Source organism: Budorcas taxicolor, chromosome 16, assembly GCF_023091745.1.
Source record: "Budorcas taxicolor isolate Tak-1 chromosome 16, Takin1.1, whole genome shotgun sequence".
Taxonomy (NCBI): Eukaryota; Metazoa; Chordata; class Mammalia; order Artiodactyla; family Bovidae; genus Budorcas; species Budorcas taxicolor.
In genome coordinates this window covers 65,078,259-65,101,162 of record NC_068925.1, presented here as the reverse complement: position 1 = coordinate 65,101,162, position 22,904 = coordinate 65,078,259, and the positions used below count along the sequence as shown (strand labels likewise).

General features: G+C 42.6%; 1 protein-coding gene across 1 annotated transcript in view; it reads right to left on the bottom strand.

The window, feature by feature from the left end:
* Positions 1-22,904, bottom strand: part of LAMC1 (laminin subunit gamma 1) — a 121,166-nt gene that overhangs the window by 14,064 nt on the left and 84,198 nt on the right. The window contains exons 5-20 of the mRNA XM_052654250.1: positions 21,071-21,259; positions 20,141-20,258; positions 19,684-19,782; positions 19,460-19,596; positions 18,948-19,070; positions 18,667-18,856; positions 18,256-18,368; positions 15,520-15,741; positions 15,210-15,398; positions 8,556-8,801; positions 7,943-8,096; positions 7,216-7,358; positions 6,030-6,208; positions 4,778-4,934; positions 2,018-2,223; positions 1,503-1,582 (exon numbers count right to left, since the gene is read on the bottom strand). Coding sequence (XP_052510210.1) covers positions 1,503-1,582; positions 2,018-2,223; positions 4,778-4,934; positions 6,030-6,208; positions 7,216-7,358; positions 7,943-8,096; positions 8,556-8,801; positions 15,210-15,398; positions 15,520-15,741; positions 18,256-18,368; positions 18,667-18,856; positions 18,948-19,070; positions 19,460-19,596; positions 19,684-19,782; positions 20,141-20,258; positions 21,071-21,259 — 2,545 coding nt within the window. The remainder of the gene's footprint in view (positions 1-1,502; positions 1,583-2,017; positions 2,224-4,777; positions 4,935-6,029; positions 6,209-7,215; positions 7,359-7,942; positions 8,097-8,555; positions 8,802-15,209; positions 15,399-15,519; positions 15,742-18,255; positions 18,369-18,666; positions 18,857-18,947; positions 19,071-19,459; positions 19,597-19,683; positions 19,783-20,140; positions 20,259-21,070; positions 21,260-22,904) is intronic.

Sequence of the window (22,904 nt, the reverse complement as noted above, 5' to 3'; positions counted from 1 at the left end):
AAGAACTCACTTCTCTAGTCATAAACACAAATCTCAGACCTTATCTTTAATGGCTACTCTGGTTCTGTTACTACCTAATCTTAAAACCCCTGTGACTATTCGGATTTCTCACATGCAACCTAGGAAGAGCAATTCAATGCCAAATGGCAGAGAACACGTCAACTGGGACTGCTGAGCAACTGCTAAGGGTTTTTTTTTTTTCAGCTCTAAAATGTCATATTACATTGTCACACTGCAATACATGGCCATTCTTTCTGATCTGATAAACTTTCCTTCAAATTTCAGGCAAGAACTACACCACAATTAATTTATCTCCAAGACCTAATTTTTCTTGGGAGCTTTCTATAATGTTTTCAGCTGTCTTCATTTAATCAGAAAATCCAGCTCTGAAACCATGAATGCTCTATGAACTAAATTACAGCAGTTCACACACTCACATTTACAAAGAATAGAAAGAGAGCACATATGGTAAAGCAAAAAGCCAATGCCATTGCTCAGACACTGAGGCTAGAATTCGATCAGGTTTTATTTAAGCCCCCTAGACCCATGAGGTCTACTGTTTTACAATGCATTTATAAACATTTATTGAGTACTTATTATATGTCAGATACTGGTTCAAGCACTGGGACTTCAGCAATGAATAAAGCACACAAAAACGCCTGCCCTCACAAGGACTACTTTTTAGCAATTTTATTTTTTTTAAAATGCTTTAACTTGATGCTTTCTACGATTTAAAGTCTTCTTAAGAAATTGCCTTACTTTTAATCAGGAATGAAATGATCTGTTTGGCTAATTTTCATGTGTACGATGGGTGATTAAATATTTTCTATTGAAACTTGAAAATAAAACATTTTTGTTAAAAATTTCAAAATTAAAAATAACAACAAAGACAAGGGATTTCAATGGTGGTCCAGTGGTTAAGAATCCGCCTGCCAATGCAGGGAGACATGGGTTCAATTCCTAGTCTGGGAGGATCCCACATGCTGCAGAACAACTAAGTTCAGAAGCCACAACTACTGAGTCTGTGTGCCCTAGAGCCTGTGCTCCGCAACAAGAGAGCCACCGCAATGAGAAATCCCACGCTGCAACGAAGAGCAGCCCCACTCACTGAACTAGAGAAAGAACACATGCAGCAACAAAGTGCAACTGGAAGTAAATAAACAAAAAAATTTTAAATTAATAACCTTAAAAAAAGCAGCTAAGTTCTGAGCTTATCTTCTAAGGTTTCAAAATTTAAAATCTAAATTTTCCTTAGACATGTAGATACAATGTCCCTCCAAACCATCACATTCTAATATTCAAAATAAATATTCTAATATCAAAGGAAAGGGAAGAAAAGAGTACACGTAGTTCTTTTCAGAGTACAGTACGTAACATTTCAGAAAAGAGAGCAAACTTTGCAGAAGTAATTATGTGGGAAGTGTCTGTGGGTGTAGGATGGAACATGTACACGCCATAACACAAGCCATAACTTAATCGTTAACAAGGGATCTGCAGGTTACCGTTCAGCAAGCTTCCGTGCCTCTTCTGCCAAAAGGGTCATGTTGTTGGGGTCCCCTGTAGACTCTGGCTGAGCGACTGACTGAAGAGGAAGTAAACAAGGCGCTGATCTCAAAGGAGGGGATTATTCATATTAATCAACAAGCGTCAAAACTAACTTTTTATCAGTATTATTTAGAGAATGAATGCCTCTTCGTTTAAGAGATCTTCAGTTAATATCAGCATCCTTGACTACAGATTATTATTTCTATTTTCAGCAGAGAATAAAGAAAGCTTAAATTGCCTAGAAGGACCAAAACAAGAGACAGGACCCAGATGTCCTTTGGTTTTAATTCAGTTTGGGCTAACTATTTCATGGCAACTATGAGCAACGTGGCTTTCTTCCTCCACGTTTAGAGACAAAGAAAAAGATACAAGGCATCAGTTTATCAGAGGAAGCACTCCACTACCAGTAAAAGGCTTGCTGTCAATGACCAAGGGGCGCCCCCTCCCACCTCAGACTGTCCCAGTCACTCACCACATTGGCGATGGCAACCTTTGCTTTCTCAAGTTCTCTGGATGCGATTTCAATCAACTGCTCTGTGCTTTCGACCCGGGAACGCGCTTGTTCAGCCAAGTTTCCGGTCTCTTCAATGGTATTCCGGATATTCTGTAAACGGCTAATTTGGCTGAATAAGGTGTTATTCACTCTCTGGAGGCGATCCATCAAATTTTGGTCTACATCTGCAATAGCAGTGCAGAAGAAAGTTCATAAATTATCTGAAGGGGGGGACGTATCATCTCATATGAAACCTGAGGCACTGCTTCTCATCACGCTTCCAAATACAGCATCTTTCTGACAAGTTTCCCGAAGCCAGCAGAGCAGCTGGTCAGTCCTCACTGTGCCCAGCAGTACGGCCACTGTTACGTTCAACCATGGTCTCCGATTGTGTTTAACTGGAGATGAACACACCATCTCTCCCACTTGACAACAAGACCCTCCTTTCTTACTCCACATGGCATCCCAGTCTTACACAATGACTGGCAAAGACAAGACACTCAAAACATACCTAATGAAGCGAAGATTTTGACACTCCAGCACATGCAAGACTGAATAAAAATACAGTGCTAGTAAAAGCACTACCAGACCCGAGAGCTGCACAGTTTTCTAAACTAGCAGAACACTCAGTTTGAAACAGAAGTTGAAATACAGCACCTTAAATTCGTTTTTAAAATTTCAATCTAAGTAGACTCTTGCCGCCACCCCACACATCCACGTAATTTCAGACTGATCTCTGCTTTTGAATAGTTCTTTGAATTGTTCTTTCTTAATTTTGCCCATTCGATTTAAACCACATAGCTGTACCCTCATCAATCAAGAAACAAATATAAGCCCATACAAAGATAATTCTGACATTATTAAAATTCTCACATCATGAGGTTATATTAATATACAGAAACCATTAAGTCAATCTTATTCACACTGACCAGTGCTTGATTCTGCATGATGCTAGTGTTGGCATCTGAATTTTCCAAGGTATGTACAAGAGGTGAGAAGTTGAAGTCAAGATCAACAAAGGAATACAGCCTTGGAAAACAGCATCTTGGAAGCAGGGTCACCCAATCAATACACATGCAAAGCTGGTAGACTGCAAAACACTCATCGAACTACAGAATGACCCTGTTCAGATATTGCTTAAACAATTCTTGACAATCCAAAGCTTTGTAACAAAACACAAAATAAAAAACAAGTTGAAATTATGGAGAATCACTTAGCTTTAGGAAGCACCCAATGAAGCTAAGAAGCCCTTTCCATTTCAAACTCCAAGAAGGTAACCTATCAATCTCTTCGGCCAGTTCTTTAGAGAAACAATAGTATCCCCCCCAAAAAGGGAAGAGATAACCTAAGTGGATCACTTCAAAGCCCTCTAATTCCAAGTGTCCACTTGTACCGCATAATCTCCTTTCAAAACTGAAGAATAAACACAAGTTTAAGCTACAAATGAATACTTAGGGAGAGTCTGAAAGGATAAATCATTATGAAGACATTCTTATTCTTGGCTAGTTTGAACCTAAGTGGGAAAGGTCAGCCAGGAACTCCATGAGCCAGGACTTAGTGGGAGTGGATTTTAAACCCCAGCCTCACTCTGGTGGCTCCCAAAGCTAGCAGAAGCAGGAACGCATTATGCTCCCCATCCCTCGGGCGGCTCAGGGGCAAGTGTGGTGGCCACAGCTCCTATTAGCACTTCGTCCCACAGAATCACCTGCGTGGGCAGAGGAAAGGCTACAGTCATTGTGGCTGAAAAGAGCCCGATGGGCTGCGGCTACACCAAGGTGTGGAGCCTGGATGAGTGGCAATGCTGGCCGACCTCGCTTTCTTGCCACTTGACTGAGCTCGAGGTGTTGGCACCAGAGCTGTGTGCCACACCCCACCTCTTAGGTGGCTGATCGGCACTTAAGAATGACCACCCCACATTCAACTCTTCAATGGACATGGCAGGATAGATATGAATTTGTTGTTACAGGAGAATATGTTAATGGAAAAACGTGTCAAAATTTGAAAAATGAACATTCTAAAAAAAACCCCCACCATTATTTATACAGAACAGGAAACCTATAAATTCTTCTTAATCTAGGTTTAAGACTTAAAATGTAACAACTGAAACAAAAAACATGTTTTCCACATCTCATTTTTCCATTTCTAAAAACTTACCTCATAGAACAATTTCTGGACTGTCCTACAAAAATTAAACAAACTTACTCAAACCAGACACATCCAATTTCTTCCTTTTACACTTCAATCATTTTATAAAACTTTAGGGACATTTACAACAGGAAATAAGCAACATATTTAGTTTTCGTTGACCTGTACCCTGACCAGAAGACTTCTCTAACTCATAGTGGAAATGGAGTCAACAGGGAAGTTGATCACTTCGGCCCCAAGTGTATTAATGTTAATGCACACTTACTGTGAGTATCTGGCAAGCACCTGGATTTCAATGATGGAGAAAACCCTCAGACCAATGGTGAGCACCTTGATCCAAGGATTTACAAAATGCTTGCGTTTTAACATCTAACCATGTCTGATGTAATGGGAGAATTACTTCTGCCTAGTGTATCTTAAAACATTCACAGGTTCTTTTCTACATGTTTAAAAAATGAAATCATTCATATTCTAAACATAGTTTAAAAACTGAGAAAGGATTTTATAAAACCATACTATTTACCCTTGAACTAAGAGCCACATTTAAGGACAGCCCACCTCGCAGAAATTACCCACTTGTTTCACTTTGTGTACCTTTGACATCCTGGGCTTCACGAAGGAGGTCAGTAACTTCCCTCTCCGCTTCCTTTAGCCTATCCTCAAAGGCTTGATCTGTCACCATCGCATCCCCAGTTCCAAGGTTTGCAATGAGGTTCTCTAACTCCCGGAGTTTGGCTCGATGATCAGCAACCTAAACAGGATGAAAAAGGAAAAGGGAAAGGCAAGCTGCATAAACATTCCTGCAGAACCTGACTGCACAACCTGCAGAAACAATAATCAAAGCAGTGCTCTCTACGTGTGGAGGTCTACATACTCCACGTATGTAAACTTTCAAGCAGATAACAGGAGTAGTTATTCCTCATTTCTCTGGTTTCAAAAGAAAAACTGTCAGGCTGATTCCGCTGACTTTAAACTCTGCGCACTGACGATTCTCCAGTTCTGATCGCTCTCTCTCATTTGAGATTACTTTCCTGATACCGCCACTTGGCTCTCTGACAGGTATTCTCAATGTAATATCCAAAACTATACCCTTGATTTTTTTTCTCTTAAATATGTAGTCTCTGAATCATCTCCATCTCAATAAGGAGTGCCTCCAACTACCTTAAGCAAAACAACCCAAGATCCATCCTTGATTCTTCTCTTTCCCTATCCTGACCCTCTCTTATATCCTGCCTTGCTCAACACACATATTTATCTAATTCAGTCTAGGCTTTCCCTTTTGCCCTATTCCTAACCATCCAACTGCATGCAGCAGAGTGTTCTTGAAGTATAAACTGAATTTCCCAGCTTAAAACTCTTTAGCGCACTCCCATTGGATTTTGAATAGAATCTAAATTTCTTACTCTGGTCAACATGGTGCAACATAAGCAGTCTCCAACGACCTCTCCAGTCTTATCACAAACCATTCCCTCTTCATTCAGCAGGATCCAGATACCCTCGAGCTTCGAGGCCACTGTACCCCACGTTCCTTCTTCCTGCAACAGCCTACCCATCACTTCTCCTTTAGCTTGATCTTTCTTATCCTTAAGATCTCACCTTAAGTGAATTTCCACAGAGGCTTTATAGAAAGTAGTTCTCCCCAGTTATTCTCTGCATTCTTTCTTGTACTTATCTCAGTTAGTATTTCTTTAATTTTTATTTTGTGTCTCCCAGTCGGCACTTGAGCCCTTGAGAACAAAGGCTGGATCTATCTGGTTCACCATATTTTCTCTAGAGCTGAGAGCATAGGAAGTGCCCATTCAACGTCTGCTGAATTGAATGAACGCATGCACTGTTGACAGCTGACCTTATCCTTCACCAGCCGGTAACAAGCTGGACATTCCTGGCAGCCAGGCCAAGACCGATTGTAGAAATAGTTCTCTTCACACTGGTCACAGCGATTCCCCACAAAGCCTTCTCTGCATTCACAGCGACCATCGTCCTTGCACTGGAGGGAAAGAGAGCCCTCAGGATGACAGTCACAGGCTGCAGAATAAAGGGAAAAGGGTGCATAATAAGGAAAAGAACGGAAGAGTGCATTTTCTTTAAGCTCAGAGTGATATCAATAAGCCAACTGTACTATCATTAGAAGTAGATGCTTTGTGAAAAACAGGCTGATTTAGGAGAATTTAAATGGTTATGCCTGCTCAGCAGAGAAGACAGACATTTTTAAAACAACAGTAAATTTTAAAGTAAAGTGAGCATCTTTTGGAGGGGGCACATTTCCTATGACTGAATAATTATACAAACTAGTCTATGAAGTAGAAATCAGCCCATTACAGAAAGTGCCCTTTTCGTGCACTTCCAAGAATTCATCTCTACCTTCATCTCTCCAACTGTTTAATTTTTTCTTTCTCTAAGGAACTAGAACACCCAAATGCTAGTGCTGATTTTCCATTATTTTGTAGTTTGTTTACTCATGTTGTTCTCTGAACGGAGTCAATGACCTATGCCGCATTCCACAGGAGAAACGAAGGAATTCAGAAAGCAAAAACCCAAACTGTTCTGCGGCCTAATTCCAGGCAAGTGTTTATGCCAAAGAGCAGCAGATGTGGACATGTAAGCGCACCAAAAGGGCCCCAAGGGTGGGAAGCAACTGCAGTCAGTAAGTCAACAAACACGTCTGAGCAGAGTCCCTCACAGCTTCATCATCTGCACAGAGAATGTGATCAATTAAAAAGTTTCATTAAGCACAGGAGGCGGCTCGGTAATCAAAGGGTAATCACTTGGAAATATGAAAGACCCCAAAAAGGAAGGATCAGAAACACTATAAAAGAAGACATGAGTTGGGTGGTTGCTAAGAAACCAGAGAGGCTTTCGGTCCTCTGAGTTTTAGAAATGGGTCATGTTTCTGTAAAGCATCTCTGAGGACTTGGGTATAGCCCTGACTGTGAGCTGTGGGCCTACAAGGAGACTGGTAAAACATTTTGGATTCACAGTTCTAACGGGGATGAGAGGGGACTGAAGACGTCTATGCCACCCACGCCCCTTACGTTTGCAGCCTTCGGGTCCAAACCCAAAGTGGTTGACCTCGCAGCGCTCACAGTGCTGACCGGTGATGCCAGGCTGGCACTCACACTGGCCACTGTGGATGTCACACTGTCCGTTGGTGGAACCCAAAGCGTGGCAGTCACACCTAATAAATGAACACATACAATTCTTGGGTAAGAAAAACAGACTTTAAGCAAACCTTTCTTTTTTTTCCTTTCAGCACAGGACTGATACAATTTTGTATCAGAAAACAGAATGTTTTAATGATGACAGATGTTAAGGTTCCTGAGGTTCCAGTAATTTTCATGAGCTCTACTAAGATCTTCTTTTTCTAACCTAACCCACACAAATACTGCTGTTCCACTACTAAAACCACTTTCCATGGCTCTCCAATCTGGCACTGCATGGGCGCTGAGGTGGAGCTTTGCTCTGTAAGCCCAGAAGTTCTGATTCCAAATGTCTCAGAAAGGACCTTATAATTTGCATTTTTTTAAAAAAATGTTGCTCAGGTGACGCTGACACAGCTGGTGCCACTGTCTCCACTCTATGCTCTCATTACTTCATTACAGCTCTCCAGCATCACCTCTTAAGGTTGCCTTGCCTGTTTCAGGCACTCAAATAACTCCCGAACAAAGCCAAACCAACTGTGAAATATAACTTACAAAAATTCATCTGTCACAATTAAAAAAAAGCCAAGGCTGCCCGCACCAAAGGTACCCATCACTGTACCTCTCACAGCCCTGCCCGCTCTGCAGGTTGTAGAATCCGGGGTCACAAGCGCCGCAGTCCCGGCCGGTCACGTGGGGCAGACACTCGCACTGCCCGGTCACGGGGTTACAGCTGCTCTGCTGCTTCACTGTCCCGTAGGGGTTGCAGTCACAGGCTACGGCAGGAAGACACAGACAGCAAAAGAGACACATCGCCTGAGAGGAGCCGTCAAGTGTACACGACACAAACAGAGTCTTTCGACTTGTGCTGTCCAATACAGCAGCCACCAGTCACTGAACGGAGATGCGCTGTCAACGTGAAACATACACTCGACTTTGAAGAAGCAGTGTGGAAAAAAAAGGAACGTACATCTCAACTATTTTTTATTGATTAGCTGCTCAGATGATAATACGTTAGACATGTCAAATAAATTACAATGTTAAAATTAACTTTACCTGCTTCTCTTTATTGTACTGTATCTACTAGAATAACTTAAATTACGTTAAGTGGTTCACACTATACCTCTATGGAACAGCGCTGCATTAGACCAGACAACTGTAAATATTTAAAGAGACCGTACAGTGACGCGCAGCGTAAGTGTAACTGTGAGAGGATTTGGCCGATGGCTGGTTACCTTTGCATTTGTCTGCTGGATTGGGAGCCAGGGGGTTTCCAAAAAATCCATCTTTGCACCGGTCACAGTAGAAGCCGGCTGTGTTATAGATGCACTTCAGGCATTCTCCCGTCAGGCGGTTGCAATTCCCAACCGCGTTGGGATCGATGTTGTCATTGCACTGGCACAGGCGGCAAAGCCTCACGGGGCCGTTACTACCCAGAGGGTCTCCAAAGTAGCCATCATCACAGAGCTCACATCGTTTACCTGCGTGTGAGACAATCTGATGTTACGAGAGAAAGGCCTTAGATGTTTCTAGTGCCACTGGTTACAGACAGTCTGGAGGAACCACCAGGCGCAATGCTACACGGTGCCATGGACATGGCATCAGCCTAGGAGAGAAGACGACCTGGGCTGCAGCTCTGGCATGGTGCCCGGCCACTGGTGGACACATCTCCATGTCTTCAGAAATACAGCACCCGGTTTGCCTCCTTCTCCAGCTGTTTTGAGAATTAACTGAAATCATGCCCTAAGAGTGTGAATGAGGCTTTACTAACCTTTCCAGCCCCAAGGGTTGGCACATTCACCTGTGTCTGCTTTTGTCAATAATATTGAGAAAACTGAAAGATGACATTTTTTTTAAACATGGTTTTTAAAAAATGCTTGTTTATTTATTTGGCTGTGCGGGGTCTCAGCTGCAGCACACTGGATCTTTTGCTGTGGCACACCGACTCTCTAGCTGCAATGAACAGGCTTAGTTGCCCTGTAGTATGTGGGACTGAGTGTCCCAATCAGGGACTGAACCCATGTCTTTTGCGTCAGAAGGCAGATTCTTTACCACTGAACCACTGGGAAGTCCCTGAAAATGCCTCTTCATATCTTTCATTCCTCATACAACAGAGTTGAAAAACTGAGAGTCACTCAGTCATGTCTGACTTTGCAACCCCATGGACTATAGCTCACCAGGCTCCTCTGTCTATGGAATTCTCCAGGCAAGAATACTGGAGTGGGTTGCCATTCCCTTCTCTAGAGGGTCTTCCTGACCCAGTGATCGAATCTGGGTCTCCTGCATTGTAGGCAGATTCTTTACCAGTTGAGCCACCAGGGAAGCCCCATACAGCAGGTTTGGCAGGATCATTTTCTTAAAACATAAAAGGCATCTACTAATCCTTGCTTGGGCAGTGTCAGCCGGCACAGGAGAGACCTCAGAGATCCTCATTTGCTACTCATTCTTATTATGGAGAAAGAAACAGACGGGCTAAGAAATTTGCCCACAACCAAGGAACTAACTCTGCCTCTCTGTAAAAGAGACAGAGCCAGCACTCAAGGCTCTTTCCACGGCATTAAACTCACTGCTCCTCATCCTTCCTTTTCCACTTGCCCACCATTATTAGCTCAAGTTATGTTTGTGGTGTCTTTGTAGCCAACTGGACCTAAATTAGCCTAAACTGGTTTTGGAAAAATAGAGGTTTGTTCATTTACTCATCCCATTAACACTGCCTGAGCATCTTTCAAGTACAGACTGCTCTAGGGTTGGCCAGGATGATGTGGAGAACAGGGTGGATGAGGTCTCTGCTCTCACAAGGCTTGTGCTGCCCCTGAGGGAGAGGAGTTCACAAACAAATAAACAAGACCACATCAGATATTGACATGCATGAAAAAGTTAAAACAGAAAATATGATGAGAGAGACAGGTCAAGGGCTACTTCATATCGGATGGTTCCTCTCTAAGAGGAGATATTTGGGATGACAATGAAGAGACACAAGGAACTAAAGCATGATAATATTCAAGGGAAGAATGTTCTAGGAAAGCAAGATGAGCTTGTGGAAGCAGTAACAGCAGCCATGTAGGGCACAGTAAGGAAACTGAGTTTAAATTAAAGTGCAGTGAGATACTATTGGGGGGGGGGTGCAGTTTCTAAGTGATGAGATCTGATTTACATTTTAAAAGTATTATTCTGGCTGCTGTCTGGGGAATGGGCTGTAGGAGAGCAGAGTGGAGCATGGAGGCAAATTAGGAGGCGATCTCAGGTGAGAGATGACAATGGTGTAGAAGAGGGTGGTTACCAGTGAAAGTGGTAAAGAGTGGTCAGATTTGAGAGACTAACACCTTCTGGCTGACTCCTGGGAAATGAAAGAAAGAAGAATCAAGGATAAGCCTAGGGTTTTAGCTTGAGCAAACAGGTGAATGGAGATAAAGACCAGGGAAGGAACAGAGTCAGAATTGGAGACGATCAAAGACCTAGCTTGGATTTGCTTAAATGTGAGATTCCTTTGGCTGTCTGATTCAAAGTCACAATAGAAAATATTCTGGCACCTTCAAACTAGCAACACTGGAGCAGAGTTAATAAAGACAGCATCTACAGAAGGCAGGGGAGAGCGCTGAGACACCTCAAGTACAGTGTAGTACTTGGGATAGTAACACAGGGGTCCATAACCTTGACCTCAAGGGGTGAGCAGTTACCAGAACCTAACAGTTTCTAACTTTATCAGAAAGAGCTGTTTGGAGAAGGTCACCTGCCAAGAGCCGAGAGACGCTTCAGACACGGGGCCTTGGAATACATACTCTGCCCTCATCCTCTTTTCCTCGGATCTCCCATGTGCTTCCCACCAAGCGGAGGGGGCCGTGTGACGCAGCGCACACAGGTCTCAGCAGGGTGGGGCAGCGCAGAGCATGGATATGGAGGGGCCGATGGAAGGCTCCCTACCCACCATTCAGGTAGAGACAGCAAGCAGGTAGCTGGCCCTCAAGAGAGCAAGGTCAGGGGTGAAAGCAAGGATTTTCCAGCTGTAGGCAAGGAGGGGCTTTTGAAGCCTAAAGATGAGAGGTGCTCACCTAAGGAGAGCATACAGATAAAGTTGACAAGAAAACCCCAGGCTGAGAAACAGAAGTGATCAAAGGGAGACCCAAAAGAAGAGAAGAAAGGGAGAAGAAAACCAAGGGGAGGGAAGAGTCACAAAAGGCAAGAGCAGAACCTGGAGCAAAGGGAGCAGTCAGCAGTATCCAGTGTTGCTGAAACTCCAGGTCAGGTAAGGACAGAAAACTGCCCGCTGCAGCTGGCAAACGGACCACTGATGAAGCAGGGGGAGGGGCCAGGGCGTGAAGAAACAGGATGTTAAAAGGGGATGGGAAGCTAGGGGCCCTTTTGCCTCTGAGGTAAATACAACAGTTTCCAGACACAAGATCCTTCTCCAGCGTAGGATTAAGACAGTACTTCAGTTCTGCCTTTTCATCAGTTAATTTAGCTAGTTTAGATATGATCCATATTTTAAACGTCTTAGGGACTTCCCTGGTGGTCCAGTGGTTAAGAATCTGCCTCCCAGTGCAGGGGACACAGGTCTGATCCCTGGTTAGGGAACTAAGACCCTACATTCTGTGGGGCAACTAAGCCCCTGGTGCGGCAACCACCAAGCCCACGCACCGCGGCCACGGAGAAACCCACGCACACCGCGGCCAGGGAGAAACCCGCGCACTCCAACGAAAGCCACCCTGCGCCACAACTAAGGCCAGACGCAGCCAGAGAGACACATTCAAATGTCTTAAAACCTGCCTTGAATAAAACTCAACTGAAAAATCTTTTAGAAAAGTCAAAACAGAGCTACACGGTAGCCCTTCAAAGCTCTCGTTGCAAAATATTCTCCAAAGCTTTAGCTAGCCCGCCCCTTTGTTTCAGAGTCTAGGATGTAGGTTCAAATCCAGGGTGTACTACCTACATGACTTGGGCAATTTATAGACTTCTCTTATTATTCTGCCGGTAGCCGGAGAGGTGTCTTTTTTCTCCTTTAGCATTCTTGAGTGCATTTCTTTATCTGAACTAACACTGTATGAAAATGATCTCTGTACTTCCCTCCACTTTTAGACCCTGGAGAGTAGGGACCCTCCTTTATTCATCTTCATAATCCCAATGCCACGCACTCAAACAATTTTGTTGAAAAAAAATTAGTATTATTAATTTAGTTGAAAAGATCGTTTTAAGTATTAAATGCAGAAGTGAATCATGCACGAAGATCTCAGTGGCTATCATCAGTTATTCCATTCTCCAACAGTCTTCTAAATGAGGAACATCTCACTTTGCATCTGCAACCTCCATTCATTTATTTAATAAATACTCGCATTCATTCAACAAATACATGTGCCAAACACTATTTTGGGTGTTAGGGATACAAAGGTGAATAAAACAGAGCAAAGTCCCTGCTTCAAGGATCTTAACTCTGGGGATGGAAGGGGGAGATAAGCAATAAACAAATGAATACACATAAAAATATCAAGCAGCTAAAAAGCGCTATAAAAAGCAAACCAGAATGTAGGAAAATAAACAGTGATCATATATATATATTTTAAAAGGTTTTGTGCTGGTTTCACACAGACTTCTATATTCTAATTAACATCCTCAAGAATTGCTATAGATCATTTCCTTCAATCCAGGTGATACCTCACAAAACAAATGCAGTTGACCCTTGAACAATGCAAGGAGTCAGGGGTTGACTGACTGCTGCCCTGCACAGTCAGAAATCCACAAATACATTCTGAAATTCCAGCCCCCACCTCATGTGGCTCCTCTGTACTCACAATTCCACGTCCACGGATCCAGCCAACCATGGACTGTAGCACTGCAGTATTTACTACAGAAAAAAATCTGCATGTAAATGGACCCATGCAATTCAAACCTGTGATTTGAACCTTGAATCCATACAGTTCAAGGGTCAGCTGTATATTTCACAAATATTCTGTGAGAAGCATTTAATTAGTGACTAACATAACATTTTCTAAAATCTCCTATACGATATTCCATCTTTCTATAAGCATCCCAAATAATTTTACTTCACCGTCTGTACTATTTAGTATAGACATGAGAACGACTCCACAGTGCTTAACTGTTCAGTTCACTGACCAGTGAAAGAACAATGAGTAGAGGGATCTCTTATCAAAATGCTCTGTTAAATGCTTCTGAGTGTAGACACGGTGAGATACTTACTACACTCTCTGACAGCAGAGTAAAGGGTCCTAAGAAACTGGGGCAGTGGCACAGAGAGGGTTCACTGAGGAAAACCATTCTGGGGAAGTGATGACTCAACTCAACCCGCAGAACAGTTAGGAGCTGGCTAAGAAAAGAGATCTGGATAAGAGAGTTGGGTGAGCATTCTAGTTCATGAGCAATAATTCATGGCAGGCCAGAGTCGGGTGCATCTGAGGGAAGACAAGACCGGGGGGGCTTGGAGAAGAGGGTACCAGTGCAGAGGCAGGTGGTGGGGAATGAGGCTGGAGAAGTCTATTTGAAAGAGACTCTACTGGGCCACTGTTTTGTTTATTAAACAAAAAAAAGAAAAGTTAAAAATATGAAATTCTATACTAACTTCTACTCCTCATTTCCTCAACTGCCTTAAGCAAACGACTGGCTCTCCCTGTGTGGCACTGCCTGGCGCTTGGTGTGGGGTCAGGGGGAGGAGTGGAAGGAAGGCGGAGTGTTTTAATGCTTCCCAATAATTAAAGAGTGTTTTTGATGAGACAAGAGAGATGCAGATTATGAGCTCAGTGTTTCGGTTGTTCTGTTTATGTTCACGCTCTGCAGCAAAATTTTTTGAACAAAGAGCTTATAGTAGAGTCAAAGGCTGGCCGACTGGCCAGAACCTCTTATTACACGGAGGCTCCAGTCAGTGGAAGCAGCGGCACTGTCACCAGTGAGCCCCAGGCTCCTCTGTCAACCAGCACAGCCAGCTCCTGGAGCAGCTAGCAAAGATCTACTTCAGTGTTCTTATCAAAAAGAAAGAAACTCAGAGAATGGGAACAGAGGTATATCCAAAGCTATAAAAATATTTTATTCCCAACTAAATGTGATGGGCTCTGATACATTTGAAACAACTATTTAGAGAAAAATAATTTTTTAAATGCCGCTTTACATCAAGAATCCCTGGGCGGCCTCACAAACTGAAAATCAAGTTTTGAATCACATCTTATAAGAGAGAGTATCTTGTGGTAAATCGTCATTGCTGGCACCTGAATGTCTAGGCTGAAACTCCAGCGTCTTCCATGACCAGCCATCCATCATTGGACAGGTCACTTAATTGTGCCTCGGTGTTCTTAGCTGTAACCTGAGGATGGACTTCCCCGTTGGTCCAGTGGTTAAAAACCTGCCTTGCAATGCCAAGGACGTGGATTCGATCCCTAGTCAGGGAAACTAGGACCCGACGCAACCAAATAAATATTGGTGGCTGAGTGGTAAAGAATCTGCCTGCCAACGCAGGAGACTTGAGTTGGAGCCTTGGGTCAGGAAGATCCCCTGGAGGAGGAAATGGCAACCCATTCCACTATTCTTGCCTGGAGAATCCCACAGACAGAGGAGCCTGGTGGGCTACAGTCCATGGATTCACAAAAGAGTCGGGCATGACTTGGCGACTAAATAGCAACAAACAACCTGAGGATAATACAAGAAGCTATCTCAGAGGGTTGCGAGGATTAATGAGGCAGTATATGTTAAAGTGCTTAGAAAAGCACCTGGCCATAAATATTATGTCAGCTATTATTAATATCAGATATGCATTTTATGAATCCATAATAAACCTGTTTCCAACAAAACTTTTGCTGCTGGGAAAACCAGTCATGGAACCAAACCAGAAAATCCTAAAACCTTCCAAAGCCCTTCTTTCCCAAGCGCTCCTGTGGGTAGAGCCGACTCACCGGTAGTTCCAGTAGGACAGTTGGTGCACACCACCTCCTGGGTCTTAGGGACAACAGCACAGCTGGAGCCCCCAGGGCACGGACAGGGCTGGCAATCGAAGGAGGTGCCCGCAGTCGAATCGCCATAGTAGCCATCGCTGCACCTCTCACAGTGCGGCCCGGCCGTGTTGTCTCTGCAGTTACAAACACCTATTTGGAGAGCAGGTGTGAGAAGACAGGCAAGCATCCAAGCAAAGAAGACAGTGGGCATTTCTGACCCGCCTGCTGAAGAGAATTTAGCTCTAGCAGTCCCCAGAGGTCATCCTCTCACCTGTCTCCGGGTCGCAGGTCTCGCTGTGCCCATTGCAGGTGCAGAGCACACAGGGACTGTAGGGGCCAAGGCTTGGGGTTTCTCTTCGGTAACCCGAGAGGCACAGCTCACAAAACTGCCCTCCGTATCCCACGGGACACGTGCAGGACTCCACCCAAGTTGCAGGGACCCCGGGCCCAGGACGAGCGCTTGCCAGGGTGACATCATCCAAATAGCCAGCACCTGTGTGTGGTGGGGGGAAAGAGGATCAGTGGACTGGCTTCCGTTTTCCAAAACTTCATGAAAAGTCATCAGCACTAAAGGATAACCAGACTCAAAATTTCACAGACAGCCAACCATTAGTTTAATTAATCTACTGGAGAAGATAACTAGAAAATACAACTTAGAGCAATTATGTGGTACCTGGTGCTGCTGCTGCTAAGTCGCTTCAGTCGTGTCCGACTCTGTGTGACCCCATAGACTTCAGCCCACCAGGCTCCCCTGTCCCTGGGATTCTCCAGGCAAAAACACTGGAGTGAGTTGCAATTTCCTTCTCCAATGCATGAAAGTGAAAAGTGAAAGCGAAGTCGCTCAGTCATTTTTGACTCTTAGCAACCCTATGGACTGTAGCCTACCAGGCTCCTCCATCCATGGGATTTTCCAGGCAAGAGTACAGGAGTGGGGTGCCATTGCCTTCTCCAGGTACCTGGTGCTAAGTATCTGGAATGGCAGTATATCAAACTTTTATTTTTTAAACACACACACACACACTTATACACACATACATGCACAGAGAGATTTCAATCTTACAGTTCTCCCAATCAGATCCCCAGGAGAAGGAAACGGTAACCCACTTCCGTATTCTTGCCTAGGAAATCCCATGGACAGAGGAGCCTGGCGGGCTGCAGTCCATGGAGTCGCAAAGAGTGGGACATGACTGAAGTGACTTAGCACACACACCCAACCACCAATGTGAAAAACGAAAGGCATTGGGCAATGATCTGGGGCAAGAAAAGACAGAAGGAAGAACGTGGGAACAGGAAGAGTTTAAGGCTACAGCCACGAAGCCATGTTTTTGTTCTTTTGCCACAAAAGCAGGCACTGATCATAGAGTTTAAGGGTTAGAAAGCAGGGAAGGCACCTGTCAATAAGGACCACGCAACTTTATGTTTTGCCCTGCATAAAATAGCAAATATAATTAAACAAGTTCGAATAATCAGGGCTACTTTGACAAACATAATTATTCCAAAGCCATTACGCTATTACACCATATATCATAACACTTTCTTGTTTTCAAAAGAAAATAAAAATAGAGAAAGCCTTATACTGGCTTAGCTCAAACAGTGAATGTGACAGGCTCAAAAGGAACACCCTATGGAAGGGTCAAGTTTTTATTATACCAGCAAGTTTCCCTTTAATTTTCATTCCACTCCTATCTCTTACAGTCTTATCTTTTAAGTGTATCTCCCCATGTTATGAAATATCACTTGTTTATATAGAAACTGACAACCTGAAGCTAAAGGACATCTCTTATTTTTGCTGTGAACTTAGTTTAACTTTTAATATACTTATGGGTTTTTTCAACATTAGATCATGAAAGACATCTCCACTGTTAAAGTGCTTCCAACTCCAAATATCGTTAAGTCTCCCCATCCTAAAAGTATTCTTCCTTCAATCTGTCCCTAGTCCCAAATTATAATCTATCTCTTTTCCTCCCTTTAAAGCTGAACTTCTTAAAAGAATAATATTTTACTTCATCTTCAAATGTACTTGTGATTTAATTTACTTAATTAAATCAATTTACTTAATTAAATCACTGCAATCTAACTGGTTTCAACACTTCTCTTAAAAATAAAAAGTCACCAATGATTCTTTAGTTGCCAAATAACAAAATCCAATTGTACTGTCTTTCTCAATCTGTTAACTGTTCCTCTTCCTTAAAATTCTTTTTTTCTCTTGAGTCTCAGATCATGGCCCTTAAATAACCATGTTTCCAGGATTGCTTCTTTTCTCTTCCTACATTTTTTGTCATATTTCCAAGTTTAAAAATTGCTGCCCACACGTTGACAACTCTGATTCTACATTTCCAGTCCCAACTAAGCCCCATCCATATTTCTAACTACATATAATACATTTTCATTTGGCTATTCATGCAAGCACCTCAAAAATCAACACAACCAAGCTGCTGATGCCACTGCCGATGCCACACCAATGCCCTGTTTCCTCTCCCCCAGCAAGCTCTACCTTTCTACAGAAACAGGTCCTCATTCTAAAAAATTTTAGGAAAACAATTTAAAGGCACACTTAAAAACAGCTTTGTTTATCTAAAATTATAACAAATGTTCATTCAGTAAATTTTAGCTTTTCGTTTAGCTAAAAGGGCTTGATAATTGGTTTAGTTAAAAGGGTTTGATAATTACATAGGGAGAAGTAAAAAGAAATGGAGGTTATGGAATGTGACCCAGTAGAATTATATTGGGATTCTTAGAAAAATCTAATTATATATATCATGTAACCTCAATAGGCTTACCCATTATAAGACAACACCATTACTAATTTTTGGCTAATTTTCTCCAGGTCCTTAAGAGACGTTTCAAAATGCATTATTTTTATACAATCCATGTATGATGAGGAAATTTATTATACCACTTCTTTAGGATCAAGTTTATAATATTAGGACTTTAGAGATAACCTTTTGATTCTGGATCCTTTTTCCTAATCATCTTAAATGATTATCTTAATTATATCATAACTTACTTCTCTCACTGTATGTCCCACGAATCTTGATAGAGGTCAAATTGTTCAGGAGTTTCTGAAATTCGAAAGGGGTAAGAGTAGGCCTCCAAGGGTAATCTGTCGCTTCATGGAGCCTAGAGAAAAAGGAAGGGGCACATTAACCTCTGTAAGGACAATTCTAGGTGCTGAGAAAGTATTTCTTGGTCATCCATGCCACCCACGATGCACTACTCTGCCAGTCTAACCACGTCAGAGATGACCATACCGCTGGAAAAGGTACAGGTAATCAAGGGAAAAGTTCCCTTTTACAAAGTCACATCGAGAACACCAAAGTTTTTCTTTAATACATACCTTGAGGCCTGAGGCGCTTAGATAAAGAAACCACTTTTGTAATTCTGGTCAAGTCAGATTTTATAAACCAAACTGCCTTACCTGAAGACGTATTTCACAGTGGTCTCACTTGGATAGGAATTGCCCTGAGCGATCAAGGGCACAGACACTCTTAGGCCAGCTCCTTCAAGCACCAGGTCTTCTGCCGAGAGGCGAGTGTCTCGCCTGTCCACGCGGAAGGAGAAGGAGAAATTCTGACCATAACTCAACACCTGCTTGCCCAAGAACTTCGCTGGAAGGCAGACACAATGGTGAGCAAAAACGTGAGGTCAGGAATAAACACAATCACATACCACACCACACGGCTTCCTAGCCTTACTTACCAGGGGCGATGAAGTACCTAGGAAAGTAGCTGTCTGAGATGACGGCAATATCCTGCCTCTCAGAGGACCACTCAAATGATGCTTCAGAGCCATCCCTTTGTTCTGCACGCCACCCATCTTCATCTACAAGCAGAGGAAGAAAACACAAGTGCCATTACCTTGCAAACATCCTGAATTCAGTTCCTCGATATTCCACAAAACATACAGAAAAGTCATCAATGCAAGTTTTTGAGTACATGGAGGCTATAACAGTACCTATATATGCTATACCTCTGAAGCTATATTTTTCTTTATTTTATATAACATTTATACTCCCAGGTAAATTCTAAAACCATCTGTATATGTTTTCATTAAATTAAAAGCCAAAAAAAAAAAAAAGCCAAACAAAAATCACATACATTAAAAGAAAAAGTGTTGATAGTCTCAAAAAGTCTTCAAAGAGTTACCGACTTTTTTAATACTGTAAGCCTAGGCTCAAAATTCCAGGGCACAGAAGGAATGGTCTACTTTACCAGTCTCAAAGGTAGAGGTTATAGAATAAATGCTGTAGCCAACGGCATTTGTGCACACAGAGGAATGCCCAAAGCAGAAGCAAGGGGTGCACCCTCTAGGGTTAGATGATTCCAGATTAAAAAATCCAGGTTTGCATCTGAAAGAGATTAAGATACAACCAGGTATTTTTTTGTATCTGAAATATGAGAAAAGATACAATGCAGCCAGAGAAAGAATGAGCTACCTCTCACAATTGAAGCCTTCAACATTGTCTTTGCAAACACATCTTCCTGTTTCAACATTACATTCATCTATGCTGCCAGAAGGATTGCAAGAGCATGGCCTGTTGGATGGAAACCGGAGTGAAATGATGAAATAAGAGGATAAAGAAATTTCGCTCCAAGACATTCGTTTGTTTTACATGTTAATAGATTAAAAAAAAATACATAAAAAGCAAAATTAATCCTAAAGTCATCTTTGTATTTGGATTTTATTTCAGTCAAGGACACTCATCACATTTAGACATTAAAAACTGCTTCATCTCTGTACAAAACAATCCTGGATCATCATTACAGCTAGAAGCCTTAAATCTTGGTGATAATTATTATGGGGGGGAAATGTTTATATGGCTGCAGATAAGCTACAAGATCTATTACTAAGAATCAGCTACAATTAGATTCCGCCCCCTTAGAAAATCTTACCTGCACCCAGCCTCAGTGAGAGAATGGTACCCAGGCTGGCAACGGTCACACTTGTCCCCCATCACTCCTGGCTTACAGCTACATCTGCCATAGCTATCACACTGCGTACTGAGGGAACCTGAAATATAAAGCACTCAATGTCAACCACCAGATAGGAAAGTAAAACTAATGTCTCAAAGAAAGAAAACTGGTAACTAAAAACAATGCTTGAAATTCAATATGTAGATTGGTGTTCAGGGTCTAGATGGTAACTAAGAGAATAAAGATCAAATTTTAAAACAGAACTTCCTCAAAAACCATATCCCTTTAAACTATGACATTTAAACTTTCCAGACATACACCCTAAGATGAATCTACTCATAATTATTGAAAAATACTAACAAATAACTCTGTACCCATGATAAACTGCATGTGAAATCAGTCATTTTGGACAAGCACAGGCTCCTTAGGGCCTGTGTCTAGAATTTAAGTATACACAGGCAGGAACGGCAAATAAAGTTCAAACTCCTGGAAAAGTAGAACAGACTAAGAGCTCTCAGCTCCTCTGAACACACAGCAACATGCTGCAGGAGTTTAGCCCTCCAAAGAGGTTAGACTAAACAAAATCATTAAGGAAGAACTCACGGAGCAGCTAACCAAACTTCTACAGTCAAATTCAAATGGTCTCAATGATCTTATTGCTAATTATTTATAAAACCATTACTCAGGCCAACCCGTTTTATACACACCAGAAAATCAACTAAACGCTCCATCTGGTTAAAGAGAGTTCAGGCTGATGCCAAATCATTTACACATTATAACAATATTCCCTCTTCTACATTTAGCTTGTGAGAATCCTAAGGAAACAAAGTTTTATCTCCTGGGGATACAGGAAATGCTTATTTTGTCTCCCAACCCATCAGGCTGAAGCAGCCCCTGGCTGTCACTTACCAACAGGACTACAGTGGCAGGGAGAGCAGGCTTCCCTGTTCCCAAGGCGGAAGAAATTCTCCCGGCACCGCTCACACTTGGCGCCATCTGTGTTGTCCTGGCAGTTGGTACAGTGGCCCCCATGGCCCGTGGAACGGTATAGTTCAGGGTCAAAGAAGCATTCCTGAGATCGGCCATTGCAGTCACAGGCTGTTGGCCAAAACGTTAAGTCAGATCCATGTTTCTTTACAAACAGCATTTTAGAAGACTCAAACCAAACTGTAACTCCCCATATCTCTGTGACGGTGGTGGTGGTGGTGGTGGTGGTGGTTTAGATGCTAAGTCGTGTCCAATTCTTGCAACCCCATGGACTGTAGTTCCTCTGTCCATGGGGTTTCCCCGGCAAGAATACTGGAGTGGGTTGCTATTTCCTCCTCCAGGGGATCTTCCCAACCCAGGGATTCCATTTGTGTCTCCTGCATTGCAGGCGGATTCTTTACCTCTGAGCCATGATAGGTGGTAGGTAGTAGAATGACCACCAGATACATTTCTCATTTTAAAAAAACGAAAAAAGTATGTCTGTCAATAAAGTGTTTATAGTCAGGTTATCAGCTTATAAGGAAATGTTCATCCTTATCAAAAATGGTACCATCATAGCTTAGTTGTTAAAGAATCTGCCTGCAATGCAGGAGAACCTGGCTCAATTCCTGGGTTGGGAAGATCCCCTGGAGAAGGGAAAGGTACCCACTCCAGTATTCTGGCCTGTACAGTCCAGAGGGTCACAAAGAGTCGGACACAACAGAGTAATTTTCTCTTTAAAATATAACTAATTCCTGTACTTGGGAATCTCCAGATAGTAGTATCAGTTCAGTCACTCAGTTGTGTCCAACTCTTTGCGACCCCATCAACTGCAGCACGCCAGGCCTCCCTGTCCATCACCAACTCCTGGAGTTCACTCCAACTCACGTCCATGGAGTAGGTGATGCCATCCAGCCATCTCATCCTCTGTCATCCCCTTCTCCTCCTGCTCCAAATCCCTCCCTCCCAGCATCAGAGTCTTTTCCAATGAGTCAACTCTTCACATGAGGTGGTCAAAGTACTGGAGTTTTTCAGCTTTAGCATCAAGTAAAAGCCAAGTCAAATTACAATTTTTCAGAGTCTTTATCCTTCATTTTAATACCAAGTCCAAGCACAAGGGATCAGTTTACCATTTTAGGGCTCAGACAATTCAAATACATTAGCCACTAATGTATTTCAAAATGCCAGATTACTTGCATACTGAGACTGGGGTGACCTGAGCCATACTGGGTACAATACGTACTTCTGTAAAAGGAAGCAGGAAATCTAGATGCACTGGAAAGTAAATCCACTAGAAGGGAAATCTATACCCACTAGATGCCTCTATCTACTGGGAAGCCACGGTACCCAGTGGGTCATCTGTTAAGCAGCTATAGTCCCTATAGGGCATAACCATATTTTAAGAACACGTATCTACAGTCACTGAAAATCTTTACTATACTTGCATTAACATGATTTTTTTCAGATTATTGATTCTGCCCCAAGTACAGATAGTATTTTGACTATTAAATAAAAATAAAATTTTATTTGATTTCAGATACAGCAGGAACTTGTTTAAAAAATTTTTTTAACGTATCTATTTTTTTTCTCCTCCCTGCCTTTCCATTAGTTCTTTTATAGTGTTATACTTGAAAATTTTTTAGGAACTTGAATCACTAGCATCAAGAATTAGAGAGTTAAGTAATTTTAAAAGCTCCCATTCCCTTCTTCATCAGCTATTTTCTCTTCTCTCAAGCCTCCCTAGATTATCTCACAATCAGCCCAGCTTACAGCACCT